General features: G+C 48.3%; 1 protein-coding gene across 4 annotated transcripts in view; it reads left to right on the top strand.

Moving 5' to 3' along the window:
* The window catches only part of LOC115166846 (UPF0606 protein KIAA1549L), a 155,350-nt gene that overhangs the window by 80,355 nt on the left and 58,240 nt on the right, over window positions 1-16,755 (top strand). For all 4 annotated transcript variants that reach the window (XM_029720717.1, XM_029720718.1, XM_029720721.1 and 1 more), the window contains 4 exons: window positions 1,082-1,301; window positions 3,107-3,240; window positions 4,885-5,053; window positions 13,929-13,988. In XM_029720717.1, the coding sequence (XP_029576577.1) occupies window positions 1,082-1,301; window positions 3,107-3,240; window positions 4,885-5,053; window positions 13,929-13,988 (583 nt within the window). The remainder of the gene's footprint in view (window positions 1-1,081; window positions 1,302-3,106; window positions 3,241-4,884; window positions 5,054-13,928; window positions 13,989-16,755) is intronic.

A 16,755-nucleotide genomic window follows, 5' to 3' on the forward strand; every position in this document is an offset into this window, starting at 1 on the left:
CTGTCCTCTGTGTAATGTACAACTCTCTGTCCTCTGTATGTAACTCTCTGTCCTCTGTGTAATGTACAACTCTCTGTCCTCTGTGTAATGTACAACTCTCTGTCCTCTGTGTAATATACAACTCTCTGTCCTCTGTGTAATGTACAACTCTCTGTCCTCTGTGTAATGTACAACTCTCTGTCCTCTGTGTAATGTACAACTCTCTGTCCTCTGTGTAATGTACAACTCTCTGTCCTCTGTGTAATATACAACTCTCTGTCCTCTGTGTAATATACAACTCTCTGTCCTCTGTGTAATGTACAACTCTCTGTCCTCTGTGTAATGTACAACTCTCTGTCCTCTGTGTAATGTACAACTCTCTGTCCTCTGTGTAATGTACAACTCTCTGTCCTCTGTGTAATGTACAACTCTCTGTCCTCTGTGTAATGTACAACTCTCTGTCCTCTGTGTAATGTACAACTCTCTGTCCTCTGTGTAATGTACAACTCTCTGTCCTCTGTGTAATGTACAACTCTCTGTCCTCTGTGTAATGTACAACTCTCTGTCCTCTGTGTAATGTACAACTCTCTGTCCTCTGTGTAATGTACTACTCTCTGTCCTCTGTGTAATGTACTACTCTCTGTCCTCTGTGTAATGTACAACTCTCTGTCCTCTGTGTAATGTACTACTCTCTGTCCTCTGTGTAATGTACTACTCTCTGTCCTCTGTGTAATGTACTACTCTCTGTCCTCTGTGTAATGTACAACTCTCTGTCCTCTGTGTAATGTACTACTCTCTGTCCTCTGTGTAATGTACTACTCTCTGTCCTCTGTGTAATGTACAACTCTCTGTCCTCTGTGTAATGTACAGCTTTCACGCTCACTCTCTTTTCGCTTCCTTTTCTCATTCCGTCTCCCGTTCCCATTCCCATGTTCCCATGTTCTCTCTTTCTATTAGTCTCTCTTGTTCTCCCTCTCTCACCATCCTTCTGTTTCACAAGCAGTCAAAACATCTACTCCTACAACTCTACAGCCAGCCAGTTGATTAGATGATCGATCATGCTTATTGATCCTGATAACGGATCCCTATTTCTCTCTCTCAGGTGGAGACTGTGTTTGGCTCTCCCAACGTGACGGTGGGCTACCACGTAATTGGAGCAGACATGGTGTACCCGCCCTCTGTGGTGGTCGAGGCACTTCACTCCTACGGCCGGGATAGGCTGATGGGTGACGTGCGACAGTTTGTCCCCATGGTAACGGCGCTGCCCAACACAGCCGCACCATGGAAAACCAGCCCAGCTATCAGCCTTCAGCTCAAAACAGGTCTGATGGTTTAGACTGGAGGAATATGTTTAAGATCATGTTGTTTTTCTTTCACTTATACTTATTAGTCTGCTCTGTGTTCATATACAAGACATGTTATTAAGGAGGCTGCAGGACATTAGTCTGCTCTGTGTTCATATACAAGACACGTTATTAAGGAGGCTGCAGGACATTAGTCTGCTCTGTGTTCATATACATGACACGTTATTAAGGAGGCTGCAGGATATTAGTCTGCTCTGTGTTCATATACAAGACATGTTATTAAGGAGGCTGCAGGACATTAGTCTGCTCTGTGTTCATATACAAGACACGTTATTAAGGAGGCTGCAGGACATTAGTCTGCTCTGTGTTCATATACAAGACATGTTATTAAGGAGGCTGCAGGACATTAGTCTGCTCTGTGTTCATATACAAGACACATTATTAAGGAGGCTGCAGGACATTAGTCTGCTCTGTGTTCATATACAAGACATGTTATTAAGGAGGCTGCAGGACATTAGTCTGCTCTGTGTTCATATACAAGACATGTTATTAAGGAGGCTGCAGGACATTAGTCTGCTCTGTGTTCATATACAAGACATGTTATTAAGGAGGCTGCAGGACATTAGTCTGCTCTGTGTTCATATACAAGACACGTTATTAAGGAGGCTGCAGGACATTAGTCTGCTCTGTGTTCATATACAAGACACGTTATTAAGGAGGCTGCAGGACATTAGTCTGCACTGTGTTCATATACAAGACACGTTATTAAGGAGGCTGCAGGACATTAGTCTGCTCTGTGTTCATATACATGACACGTTATTAAGGAGGCTGCAGGACATTAGTCTGCTCTGTGTTCATATACAAGACACGTTATTAAGGAGGCTGCAGGACATTAGTCTGCTCTGTGTTCATATACAAGACACGTTATTAAGGAGGCTGCAGGACATTAGTCTGCACTGTGTTCATATACAAGACACGTTATTAAGGAGGCTGCAGGACATTAGTCTGCTCTGTGTTCATATACAAGACATGTTATTAAGGAGGCTGCAGAACATTAGTCTGCTCTGTGTTCATATACAAGGCATGTTATTAAGGAGGCTGCAGGATATTAGTCTGCTCTGTGTTCATATACAAGACACGTTATTAAGGAGGCTGCAGGACATTAGTCTGCTCTGTGTTCATATACAAGACATGTTATTAAGGAGGCTGCAGGATATTAGTCTGCTCTGTGTTCATATACAAGACATGTTATTAAGGAGGCTGCAGGACATTAGTCTGCTCTGTGTTCATATACAAGACACGTTATTAAGGAGGCTGCAGGACATTAGTCTGCTCTGTGTTCATATACAAGACATGTTATTAAGGAGGCTGCAGGACATTAGTCTGCTCTGTGTTCATATACAAGACATGTTATTAAGGAGGCTGCAGGACATTAGTCTGCTCTGTGTTCATATACAAGACATGTTATTAAGGAGGCTGCAGGACATTAGTCTGCTCTGTGTTCATATACAAGACATGTTATTAAGGAGGCTGCAGGACATTAGTCTGCTCTGTGTTCATATACAGGACATGTTATTAAGGAGGCTGCAGGACATTAGTCTGCTCTGTGTTCATATACAAGACATGTTATTAAGGAGGCTGCAGGACATTAGTCTGCTCTGTGTTCATATACAAGACATGTTATTAAGGAGACTGCAGGACATTAGTCTGCACTGTGTTCATATACAGCTCATATATGTGGGGTTGAGTATTGAACTACAGTTACTCTGCCCTAATGTTCTCCATGTTCTATGATCTCAATGGGTGTTCTCTATGTGTTCCAGTTCTGCGCTTCGTAGGTCCAGGAGATGACCCACGTTCCTGTCGGTTCTCGCAGATGATGGAACAGAGGCTGGAGAACGTGTTCTCTGAGGCCCAGGCCAAAGTCCTGGACGTCCACACCAGACTCTCTGTCCAGGTACAGATATTATAGTACCATGGCCTCCTCCTCACTCACTAACCCTGGACCTGTGGAGGTGGTGACTTCATGTGTACGTGGTCCTCTGTAGCTCAGTTGGTAGAGCATGGTGCTTGCAACTCCAGGATAGTGGGTTTGATTCCTGGTACCTCCTGTATGCCAAATGTATGCACACATGTCTGTAAATGGCTTGTATTTGGTATGAGTAGGAAGTATGTGAAGACAGTATGTTATCTTTCTGCTCTTCATGATGTCCTTGTTACTGGTCCCAGCAGGGCATTAATAAAGTTATATGGTTTTGTATTGTATACACATTTCCTAATACATAGCCTAAATCTCTAGGTACTCTTATCAAAGCTTCCCACCACTGATCAATTATTTATTGTTTGTATCAGGATAAGGTAAGACCCAGATGCATACCGTGTTGAAGTAACAATGTTTATACAGCAACAGGGGCAAAGGTACAGGACAGCAGACAGGCTCAGGGTCAGGCAGAGGTCGGTAATCCGGAGACGGGGCAAAGGTACAGGACAGCAGACAGGCTCAGGGGCAGGCAGAGGTCAGTAATCCGGAGACGGGGCAAAGGTACAGGACAGCAGGCAGGCTCAGGGGCAGGCAGAGGTCAGTAATCCAGAGACGGGGCAAAGGTACAGGACAGCAGACAGGCTCAGGGGCAGGCAGAGGTCAGTAATCCGGAGACGGGGCAAAGGTACAGGACAGCAGACAGGCTCAGGGGCAGGCAGAGGTCAGTAATCCAGAGACGGGGCAAAGGTACAGGACGGCAGGCAGGTAGAGTGGTCAGGAGGGTAGAGAGGGTGGAGACAAGCACAAGGACAGGTGAAACAGATCAGGGCGTGACAGTTTGGACATCGGAATTTTAGTCATTTTACTTCTAACTGTTTCAAATTGAACGAACAGTTGATATTTATACCAGACTTGTGTTGATGCTGTGTTGTGGCTTATTTTACATCTTATGACATTAAACTTCAGTACAAACAAATCCAAAGAGTCTAAATATGGGTCGTCTGATTGGTCATTTTGATGATGTGTGGCACAGTTTGTATGGATAAAATCTCAAAGCATTTTGCACCTACCATTTTCACAGGCACAGCTCTGCAGTTGAAGAGGTTTGGCACTAGCAAAGCAAAATGCAAGCTGTGTATAATTGGAGCATAATTATCATTCCTAAGTGCATTGTTCGTGTGCCATTGTAAATAGAAGCTGTTCTCTGGTCTGAACTGATGTGTTTAGGGAGACAATGTTTGTGTTGTTTTAATGAGCTTCCTAGCTGCCGTGTTAACATGTCCACTATATTATGTATGTATGTCAAGGTTTAGTTTTTGTGTAGTTGACATTATAAACACTTTCACAGTGGCGAATGGCTTGCCAGTTTCACTCTTGACAGCCGTTGTATTATCTTTATGGATTTAAGCATACTTTTGTTATGCTAATTATGCCAATAGATTTTATACCTCCTCTGTAACTTATTACACATTAAAGTAGATTGATCTAAATTAAAATGATGTTGTGCAACTTTGACTCTATGCCCCTCCTTCCCCCTTCCCCCTCCCCCCTCTCTCTCTCTCTCTCTCTCTCTCTCTCTCTCTCTTTCTCTCTCCCTCTCTCCATCTCCCTGTCCTCTAGATGCTGAGTGTGTCTCAGTCAGTGGGTTCTCCTGCTGTGTCTCTGGTCTACATGGTGAGGAACGGGACCGCCCCTCTCAACGGCACCGCCGCCTCTAACCTCCTGGGTCAGCTGACCGCCGAGATGGTCGGCTACTTCCTGTTCTACCCACCGCTGGTCATTGCTGAACGTAAGTGCCCTAGTGCCTCCTCGATGTCCTCCTAACACATCCTCATGATCCACATCAAGTGTCCCCAGAAACAGATCTAGAATCAGGTTACCCCCCCAATCCTAACCTTTACCTTTATTGGGGTTAAAATACAAAACTGACCTGAGATCAGAGTCTACGTGCCTACTTCATACTACTCCCTAGACACCCCTGTGGGTTTCATATAGCCTGCATGACACACTTCTGTCTGGGTATTTATAGCAGTGAGTAGCATGGGTCTCTTCAGAAGAAGGACTGAGGTACTGGAAGGACTTGTATAGAATAACGTGGACGAGTGACGTTCCCCAGCCCTCTGAGTAATTGGATGTTTGTGACTGTTGCTCGGCCATGTTCATGACTGTTGCCCTCTACAACGATGCATTTTTTTTTATGATTGAGTCACTGTACTGTAAGCTCTGGATGCTAAGGAACAGCTAATCCCCTGCCTCCTCCTCCTCTGTAAGCTCTGGATGCTAAGGTACAGCTAACCCCCTGCCTCCTCCTCCTCCTCCTCTGTAAGCTCTGGATGCTAAGGTACAGCTAACCCCCTGCCTCCTCCTCCTCCTCCTCTGTAAGCTCTGGATGCTAAGGTACAGCTAACCCCCTGCCTCCTCCTCCTCCTCCTCCTCCTCTGTAAGCTCTGGATGCTAAGGTACAGCTAACCCCCTGCCTCCTCCTCCTCCTCCTCTGTAAGCTCTGGATGCTAAGGTACAGCTAACCCCCTGCCTCCTTCTCCTCCTCCTCTGTAAGGACAGGATGCTAAGGTACAGCTAACCCCCTGCCTCCTCCTCCTCCTCCTCTGTAAGCTCTGGATGCTAAGGTACAGCTAACCCCCTGCCTCCTCCTCCTCTGTAAGGACAGGATGCTAAGGTACAGCTAACCCCCTGCCTCCTCCTCCTCCTCCCCTGTAAGGACAGGACGCTAAGGTACAGCTAACCCCCTGCCTCCTCCTCTTCCTCTGTAAGGACAGGATGCTAAGGTACAGCTAACCCCCTGCCTCCTCCTCCTCCTCTGTAAGGACAGGATGCTAAGGTACAGCTAACCTCCTGCCTCCTCCTCCTCCTCCTCCTCTGTAAGGACAGGATGCTAAGGTACAGCTAACCCCCTGCCTCCTCCTCCTCCTCCTCCTCCTCTGTAAGGACAGGATGCTAAGGTACAGCTAACCCCCTGCCTCCTCCTCCTCCTCCTCCTCTGTAAGGACAGGATGCTAAGGTACAGCTAAACCCCCTGCCTCCTCCTCCTCCTCTGTAAGGACAGGATGCTAAGGTACAGCTAACCCCCTGCCTCCTCCTCCTCCTCTGTAAGGACAGGATGTTAAGGTACAACTAACCCCCTGCCTCCTCCTCCTCCTCTGTAAGGACAGGATGCTAAGGTACAGCTAACCCCCTGCCTCCTCCTCCTCCTCTGTAAGGACAGGATTCTAAGGTACAGCTAACCCCCTGCCTCCTCCTCCTCCTCCTCCTCCTCTGTAAGGACAGGATGCTAAGGTACAGCTAACTTCCTGCCTCCTCCTCCTCCTCCTCTGTAAGGACAGGATGCTAAGGTACGGCTAACCCCCTGCCTCCTCCTCCTCCTCTGTAAGGACAGGATGCTAAGGTACAGCTAACCCCCTGCCTCCTCCTCCTCCTCTGTAAGGACAGGATGCTAAGGTACAGCTAACCCCCTGCCTCCTCCTCCTCCTCTGTAAGGACAGGATGCTAAGGTACAGCTAACCCCCTGCCTCCTCCTCCTCCTCTGTAAGGACAGGATGCTAAGGTACAGCTAACCCCCTGCCTCCTCCTCCTCCTCTGTAAGGACAGGATGCTAAGGTACAGCTATCCCCCTGTCTCCTCCTCCTCCTCTGTAAGGACAGGATGCTGAGGTACAGCTAACCCCCTGCCTCCTCCTCCTCCTCCTCCTCTGTAAGGACAGGATGCTAAGGTACAGCTAACTTCCTGCCTCCTCCTCCTCCTCCTCCTCTGTAAGGACAGGATGCTAAGGTACAGCTAACCCCCTGCCTCCTCCTCTGTAAGGACAGGATGCTAAGGTACAGCTAACCCCCTGCCTCCTCCTCCTCCTCCTCCTCCTCTGTAAGGACAGGATTCTAAGGTACAGCTAACCCCCTGCCTCCTCCTCCTCCTCTGTAAGGACAGGATGCTAAGGTACAGCTAACCCCCTGCCTCCTCCTCCTCCTCCTCCTCTGTAAGGACAGGATGCTAAGGTACAGCTAACCCCCTGCCTCCTCCTCCTCCTCTGCAAGGACAGGATGCTAAGGTACGGCTAACCCCCTGCCTCCTCCTCCTCCTCCTCTGTAAGGACAGGATGCTAAGGTACAGCTAACCCCCTGCCTCCTCCTCCTCCTCTGTAAGGACAGGATGCTAAGGTACAGCTAACCCCCTGCCTCCTCCTCCTCCTCCTCCTCTGTAAGGACAGGACGCTAAGGTACAGCTAACCCCCTGCCTCCTCCTCCTCCTCTGTAAGGACAGGATGCTAAGGTACGGTTAACCCCCTGCCTCCTCCTCCTCCTCCTCCTCCTCCTCTGTAAGGACAGGATGCTAAGGTACAGCTAACCCCCTGCCTCCTCCTCCTCTGTAAGGACAGGATGCTAAGGTACAGCTAACCCCCTGCCTCCTCCTCCTCCTCTGTAAGGACAGGATGCTAAGGTACAGCTAACCCCCTGCTTCCTCCTCCTCCTCCTCCACCTCTGTGAGGAAAGGATGCTAAGGTACAGCTAACCCCCTGCCTCTTCCTCCTCTGTAAGGACAGGATGCTAAGGTACAGCTAACCCCCTGCCTCCTCCTCCTCCTCTGTAAGGACAGGATGCTAAGGTACAACTAACCCCCTGCCTCCTCCTCCTCCTCCTCCTCTGTAAGGACAGGATGCTAAGGTACAGCTAACCCCCTGCCTCCTCCTCCTCTGTAAGGACAGGATGCTAAGGTACAGCTAACCCCCTGCCTCCTCCTCCTCCTCTGTAAGGACAGGATGCTAAGGTACAACTAACCCCCTGCCTCCTCCTCCTCCTCCTCCTCTGTAAGGACAGGATGCTAAGGTACAGCTAACCCCCTGCCTCCTCCTCCTCCTCCTCCTCCTCCTCTGTAAGGACAGGATGCTAAGGTACAGCTAACCCCCTGCCTCCTCCTCCTCTTCCTCCTCTGTAAGGACAGGATGCTAAGGTACAGCTAACCCCCTGCCTCCTCCTCCTCCTCCTCCTCTGTAAGGACAGGATGCTAAGGTACAGCTAACCCCCTGCCTCCTCCTCCTCGGTAAGGACAGGATGCTAAGGTACAGCTAACCCCCTGCCTCCTCCTCCTCTTCCTCCTCTGTAAGGACAGGATGCTAAGGTACAGCTAACCCCCTGCCTCCTCCTCCTCCTCCTCCTCTGTAAGGACAGGATGCTAAGGTACAGCTAACCCCCTGCCTCCTCCTCCTCTTCCTCCTCTGTAAGGACAGGATGCTAAGGTACAGCTAACCCCCTGCCTCCTCCTCCTCCTCCTCCTCTGTAAGGACAGGATGCTAAGGTACAGCTAACCCCCTGCCTCCTCCTCCTCCTCCTCCTCCTCCTCTGTAAGGACAGGATGCTAAGGTACAGCTAACCCCCTGCCTCCTCCTCCTCTTCCTCCTCTGTAAGGACAGGATGCTAACGTACAGCTAACCCCCCTGCCTCCTCTTCCTCCTCTGTAAAGACAGGATGCTAAGGTACAGCTAACCCCCTGCCTCCTCCTCCTCTGTAAGGACAGGATGCTAAGGTATAGCTAACCCCCTGTCTCCTCCTCCTCTGTAAGGACAGGACGCTAAGGTACAGCTAACCCCCTGCCTCCTCCTCCTCTTCCTCCTCTGTAAGGACAGGATGCTAAGGTACAGCTAACCCCCTGCCTCCTCCTCCTCCTCCTCCTCTGTAAGGACAGGATGCTAAGGTACAGCTAACCCCCTGCCTCCTCCTCCTCCTCCTCCTCCTCTGTAAGGACAGGGTGCTAAGGTACAGCTAACCCCCTGCCTCCTCCTCCTCCTCTGCAAGGACAGGATGCTAAGGTACGGCTAACCCCCTGCCTCCTCCTCCTCCTCTGTAAGGACAGGATGCTAAGGTACAGCTAACCCCCTGCCTCCTCCTCCTCCTCTGTAAGGACAGGATGCTAAGGTACAGCTAACCCCCTGCCTCCTCCTCCTCCTCCTCCTCCTCTGTAAGGACAGGACGCTAAGGTACAGCTAACCCCCTGCCTCCTCCTCCTCCTCTGTAAGGACAGGATGCTAAGGTACGGCTAACCCCCTGCCTCCTCCTCCTCCTCTGTAAGGACAGGATGCTAAGGTACAGCTAACCCCCTGCCTCCTCCTCCTCTGTAAGGACAGGATGCTAAGTACAGCTAACCCCCTGCCTCCTCCTCCTCCTCTGTAAGGACAGGATGCTAAGGTACAGCTAACCCCCTGCTTCCTCCTCCTCCTCCTCCACCTCTGTGAGGAATGGATGCTAAGGTACAGCTAACCCCCTGCCTCCTCCTCCTCTGTAAGGACAGGATGCTAAGGTACAGCTAACCCCCTGCCTCCTCCTCCTCCTCTGTAAGGACAGGATGCTAAGGTACGGCTAACCCCCTGCCTCCTCCTCCTCCTCTGTAAGGACAGGATGCTAAGGTACAGCTAACCCCCTGCCTCCTCCTCCTCTGTAAGGACAGGATGCTAAGGTACAGCTAACCCCCTGCCTCCTCCTCCTCTGTAAGGACAGGATGCTAAGGTACAACTAACCCCCTGCCTCCTCCTCCTCCTCCTCCTCTGTAAGGACAGGATGCTAAGGTACAGCTAACCCCCTGCCTCCTCCTCCTCCTCCTCCTCTGTAAGGACAGGATGCTAAGGTACAGCTAACCCCCTGCCTCCTCCTCCTCCTCCTCCTCTGTAAGGACAGGATGCTAAGGTACAGCTAACCCCCTGCCTCCTCCTCCTCTGTAAGGACAGGATGCTAAGGTACAGCTAACCCCCTGCCTCCTCCTCCTCTTCCTCCTCTGTAAGGACAGGATGCTAAGGTACAGCTAACCCCCTGCCTCCTCCTCCTCCTCTGTAAGGACAGGATGCTAAGGTACAGCTAACCCCCTGCCTCCTCCTCCTCTTCCTCCTCTGTAAGGACAGGATGCTAAGGTACAGCTAACCCCCTGCCTCCTCCTCCTCCTCTGTAAGGACAGGATGCTAAGGTACAGCTAACCCCCTGCCTCCTCCTCCTCCTCCTCCTCCTCTGTAAGGACAGGATGCTAAGGTACAGCTAACCCCCTGCCTCCTCCTCCTCCTCTGTAAGGACAGGATGCTAAGGTACAGCTAACCCCCTGCCTCCTCCTCCTCTTCCTCCTCTGTAAGGACAGGATGCTAACGTACAGCTAACCCCCCTGCCTCCTCTTCCTCCTCTGTAAGGACAGGATGCTAAGGTACAGCTAACCCCCTGCCTCCTCTTCCTCCTCTGTAAGGACAGGATGCTAAGGTACAGCTAACCCCCTGCCTCCTCCTCCTCTGTAAGGACAGGATGCTAAGGTATAGCTAACCCCCTGTCTCCTCCTCCTCTGTAAGGACAGGACGCTAAGGTACAGCTAACCCCCTGCCTCCTCCTCTGTAAGGACAGGATGCTAAGGTACAGCTAACCCCCTGCCTCCTCCTCTGTAAGGACAGGATGCTAAGGTACAGCTAACCCCCTGCCTCCTCCTCCTCTGTAAGGACAGGATGCTAAGGTACAACTAACCCCCTGCCTCCTCCTCCTCTGTAAGGACAGGATGCTAAGGTACAGCTAACCCCCTGCCTCCTCCTCCTCTGTAAGGACAGGCCACATCTAACTAGGCTGCTCCAGTGTTCCCTCCCTATAGCAGCTGTGTATGTTAAAGGACGAATGAGCAGTCACAGGGAAACAACGGTCCTAGTACACTCTTCTAGTCTACCGTCTGCCTGCTCTCTCCATTTGAACTGGGAGAACGAACAAACTAATGCACTCCGATCAGCACAGAGAGAAATGCCATTCTGAGACGGTGGTCCAAGATGTTCCCTGCATCACAGACAGTTTTCCAAACATCTGGGAGGAGCAGCACATACTTCTCCTCTGAGACTCACACCTGAGTCACCCCTGACCCTTGATCCATGACTACCCAGGATGCACTTGGGGTGACCCATGTGACCCTGTTTACGAGAGGGTTGTGCCACGGGGCTGTGCTCTGACATACAGTACATCTGCTAACATCATTACTTTATCATTAAGGGGTGGGCAGATGGCTGCTTGGTTTACATTGGACAGCATTTGAATCCAGATAAGAAGCATGAATGTTAATGAGTGTTGCATTGACCCTCCGCTTTGTGCTGTGAATAAATCAAGTGATGAGCATAATATCCTATGGGGGGGAGGGGGGGAGAGAGAGGGGGAGAGAGCGAGAGAGAGGAGAGAGAGAGAGGAGAGAGAGAGAGAGAGGGGGGAGAGAGAGAGAGAGGGGGAGAGAGCGAGAGAGAGGAGAGAGAGAGAGGGGGGGAGAGAGAGAGAGATAGAGAGAGGGGGGAGAGAGATAGAGCCAGGGAGAGGGGGGAGACAGTGTAGAATGGTGAGTAAAATAGAACAAGAGGAAGAAGAGGGGAGTGAGAAGCAATGAATGGAAGATAGGAAGCAGATTCAGCAGAGGGAAAGAGAGAGATGAGAGAGAGTTTGCCCTGTTGGTTTAGATTCAGCAGAGGGAAAGAGAGAGATGAGAGAGAGTTTGCCCTGTTGGTTTAGATTCAGCAGAGGGAAAGAGAGAGATGAGAGATAGTTTGCCCTGTTGGTTTAGATTCAGCAGAGGGAAAGAGAGAGATGAGAGAGAGTTTGCCCTGTTGGTTTAGATTCAGCAGAGGGAAAGAGAGAGATGAGAGAGAGTTTGCCCTGTTGGTTTAGATTCAGCAGAGGGAAAGAGAGAGATGAGAGAGAGTTTGCCCTGTTGGTTTAGATTCAGCAGAGGGAAAGAGAGAGAGATGAGAGATAGTTTGCCCTGTTGGTTTAGATTCAGCAGAGGGAAAGAGAGAGATAGTTTGCCCTGTTGGTTTAGATTCAGCAGAGGGAAAGAGAGAGATGAGAGAGAGTTTGCCCTGTTGGTTTAGATTCAGCAGAGGGAAAGAGCGAGATGAGAGATAGTTTGCCCTGTTGGTTTAGATTCAGCAGAGGGAAAGAGAGAGATGAGAGATAGTTTGCCCTGTTGGTTTAGATTCAGCAGAGGGAAAGAGCGAGATGAGAGATAGTTTGCCCTGTTGGTTTAGATTCAGCAGAGGGAAAGAGAGCGAGATGAGAGATAGTTTGCCCTGTTGGTTTAGATTCAGCAGAGGGAAAGAGAGAGATGAGAGATAGTTTGCCCTGTTGGTTTTGTACCTCTGCCATTTGTAATATTACAGTATTACAGTTTTATAGGGAGGTGAGGGAGGTCTCTGCCATATGTTGGCAGCGGCTGGCTCCACTCTTCAAAGGCAATTACCACAGTAAATAATTAACAGTGGGGGGTTTATCAGTGTGCACAGTAGAACACCTCAGGCCCTGTTCAGACAGAGACGGCCCTAAATCTCACTCTCCACTTCCAACGCTACTGTTTACAGCCTGGAGAATTCCAGGGAAGGTCAGGGGATTTTTCAGACTGTTCATACATAGTTAGTTAGTTAGTTAGTTAGTTAGATAGATATCAAATGTGGTGATGAGTTTTTAAGCTTGTCTTTTGTGTTTTCTTCCTTTCAGTGGTGTGTGTGTGTGTGTGTGTGTGTGTGTGTGTGTGTGTGTGTGTGTGTTTCTACATTTAAGAAGCCTAACTCTGTGCCAAGGTTTTAGTAAGGCTGTGACAGTTGATAATGTATCTAAAACCAGAATGTGGATGATAGAAAACCAAACATCTCATCAAGTAAAGAATCATCACAGCACACATTAGTTTGTTCAATATTTGATGAGTGTTTGACTCCTAAACTACTGTTTAGAGTACATTGTTGTTTTCCTATATTCAACAAGGGAATCACACACAACCTGCTCCTTTAAATCCATCCAACAAATACCTTTCAGAATGCTGTTTTTCATCCCTAGGCCTAGCCCCTCTAACTTCAGCAGTGGAGCTCTGAGGTTTATGTGAAACATCATCACAGATTAAGCAGCATGATTGTGCATGGCTGAGACTACAGTGTTAAAGAGATTGTGCTGACAGCCCTGCAGTCGTAATGGGTAACATGCCAGAGTATCCATTGTTCCCCTACTCACTCATACAGTGGCACAGGGTGATGTGACAGGCTTGCTAATCTTTAGAAATGAATAAAAGAACCCCCCAGACAGATGTGTAGAGGATGTTTGGGGACATGCTGAGAATGGAGAGAAGGAGGGACGAAGGGACTAGTGCCAGCCTCGCAGCCGGACGGCCATCTTAGGGCTGTTATCACTGCCAGTTTGTTTGTGACACCTGAACCAGATGTCTCTGTCTCTCTCACTCTATACAACTCTACCCCTGTCTCTCTTTCTGTACCGTGTCTGATTTCATAGGCCAGTGAAACAGCATTCCCCCAAACCACTGTGCCTGTCCCAGTACTTAATCAGGCAGGAAATATGTAACCCAGCTAAAGCCTGGGAAAGTCAACAGACAACCAGAAGAGAGGCAGAGCCCATGCAGATATAAGCTCTCACAGTGAGACACTCAGCCAGAGCTCTCAGTATAAGAAACTCTATGACACACAGGCATAATGCAGGTTTAAGTTGTGCCACTGCAAACTCTCAGTACCACTGCAGTGATGCTTTCACAAGGAGAAATCCCACCACTCAAAGCCCCAATGTAGTTCTGACCTGAGTCAAATTCATAAAGAACTTCTCAGAAATGATATTGACTCACATAAAGAAGAAATGTCAGACCGGTCATGCTGTTCCTCTGTTCTTTTCCAGCGTTGGAATACCACAACCTCAATACCTCCATCGCTACCAGAGACTTCTGGGTAATCACAGGTAATTGTCTTATTGTTTCTCTTCTTATTGGCTTATTGAAGAGAAGCTCTCTAGTTGTGCTGCTGATACGTGTTCTGTCTATGCAGTCTTTTGTGCTTCATTTAACCCCTTACAGTCGTGGAAATGGGCCTGTATGGACTGGGCCAAATTGAAAAAGCATACGCATGACCATGGTACAGTCTTAGAAAAAAGGGTTTCAAAAGGGTTCTTCAGCTGTCCTCATAGGATAACCCTTTTTGGTTCCATGTAGAACTCTCTGTGGAAAGGGTCCTACATGGAACCCAAAAGGGTTCTACATGGAACCAAAAGGGGTTCTTCAAAGGGTTCTCCTATGGGAACAGCTGAAGAACCCTTTAGGGTTCTAGATAGCACCTTTTTTCCTAAGAGTGTAGCAATTGAAAGAGCAATTGAATTGTATGTGCATTTTACATTTACTGTACTTTTCACAGCATTTGTCAGTAACACCATCTGGAAATACTCTGGATACAATCAGTAACATAATGAGAATATTCATTGAAATGTTGGAGTAGGTGCAAGATAAGAAAAATAAGGATTTACAAGGGTTTGAGTGAGAGGTCTGACTGGTGTCTAAGAGATCACACACACCTCCAAACTGTGGGTTTGAGTGAGAGGTCTGACTGGTGTCTCCATGAGGCCTCACACCTCTCCAAACTGTGGGTTTGAGTGAGAGGTCTGACTGGTGTCTAAGAGATCACACACCTCTCCAAACTGTGGGTTTGAGTGAGAGGTCTGACTGGTGTCTCCATGAGGCCTCACACCTCTCCAAACTGTGGGTTTGAGTGAGAGGTCTGACTGGTGTCTAAGAGATCACACACCTCTCCAAACTGTGGGTTTGAGTGAGAGGTCTGACTGGTGTCTAAGAGATCACACACACCTCCAAACTGTGGGTTTGAGTGAGAGGTCTGACTGGTGTCTCCATGTGGCCTCACACCTCTCCAAACTGTGGGTTTGAGTGAGAGGTCTGACTGGTGTTTCCATGAGGCCTCACACCTCTCCAAACTGTGGGTTTGAGTGAGAGGTCTGACTGGTGTCTAAGAGATCACACACCTCTCCAAACTGTGGGTTTGAGTGAGAGGTCTGACTGGTGTCTCCATGAGGCCTCACACCTCTGCACATTTATGACTCAAGGAAAAAGCCTTTAACTATAAGGTGCTTTATTGAGCTCTCCTAGCTTTGCCATTGAGAAAGTGAAGCAAGCACACTTGTAGTTTTTTGTTTGGAACACAGCCCTGCTTCCTCACCATCACTTAATTACTGTTGTTATTTCATGAGTGCATTCAAGTGTGTATTCCACAACAAATGTTCTTCACAATACGACAAATACAGGCTCATTGTGTTCAGGACAACACAGGGTATGATGCATGTCATCCCTGTAACTGTGGACCAAACAGGCTCATTGTGTTCAGGACAACACAGGGTATGATAATTGTCATCCCTGTAACTGTGGATCAAACAGGCTCATTGTGTTCAGGACAACACAGGGTATGATAATTGTCATCCCTGTAACTGTGGATCAAACAGGCTCATTGTGTTCAGGACAACACAGGGTATGATAATTGTCATCCCTGTAACTGTGGACCAAACAGGCTCATTGTGTTCAGGACAACACAGGGTATGATGCATGTCATCCTTGTAACTGTGGATCAAACAGGCTCATTGTGTTCAGGACTACACAGGGTATGATGCATGTCATCCTTGTAACTGTGGATCAAACAGGCTCATTGTGTTCAGGACTACACAGGGTATGATGCATGTCATTCTTGTAACTGTGGATCAAACATAGTGATCATAAACATTGATACTGTAAATGATGAGTTTTCTAATATGGAAATGTGAAGGGTACGTTTGGACTCATGGGTGTGTGATTTGCTTGTATGACATCAAAGCGGTATATATTATAATCGTCAACGTGTCATCTTTCAGAACACATCGACTCCTCTCCATTTACAGCGTTTCCCTTCACTCAGACAACACATGTGCAGAAGTATCCCAATAGTGGGAGGGATGGGGGCAACTTGTTGTTTATAACACCACTTATCAATGACAAGATCTGGCATTTTCAACCCGTGTACGTCGTGACAGGGGCTGTGAGTGGAAAGGGCTAATACATTTTTAGGACTTCTATGATATTTCTGTAAAGTGTATTGAGCCTTTTTTTAAATGTACTTCATTAAATTGTGATTTGATTATTTGATCCTATCCCTTCTATTGGTTACCTTATTTATTATTTAAGCTACTCTAGCAGTGCACCCTGGAGATTGACTTCCTCTGAAATATTCCATGCTTTCTCATCTGATGCCTAGACTCTGAACAGACTACCAACGGCATGCACTATGGCGTATCATAGCTGTTGTTGATTGATCGTCGTTGCGGAGACATGGAGAAATACATCAATATTGTATATTTAAAATGATTTTGACTGATTGACATCATTGAACATGATGTTATGAATGCTTTTGTATAATTGCTGCCGCCCTCGTTAACTGTGTAATTCAATGAGTAGAAGATGAGTACAATCTTACAGAGGTCACCATGACTACCCATTCTGTCACTGGAGTACAGAGGTCTGAAACCATGTGACTATGTTGTTTTACTGAACATCCCCTACATCTACAAATTGGTCAGGAAAATAGTCTCACTGGACCATGACCCATTCTGTCACTAGTGTATCATGACTGGACCATGACTACCTGTTCTGTCACTAGTGTACCATGACTGGACCATGACTTCCCATTCTGTCACTAGT

Source organism: Salmo trutta, chromosome 29 (assembly GCF_901001165.1).
Source record: "Salmo trutta chromosome 29, fSalTru1.1, whole genome shotgun sequence".
NCBI classification, from domain to species: domain Eukaryota; kingdom Metazoa; phylum Chordata; class Actinopteri; order Salmoniformes; family Salmonidae; genus Salmo; species Salmo trutta.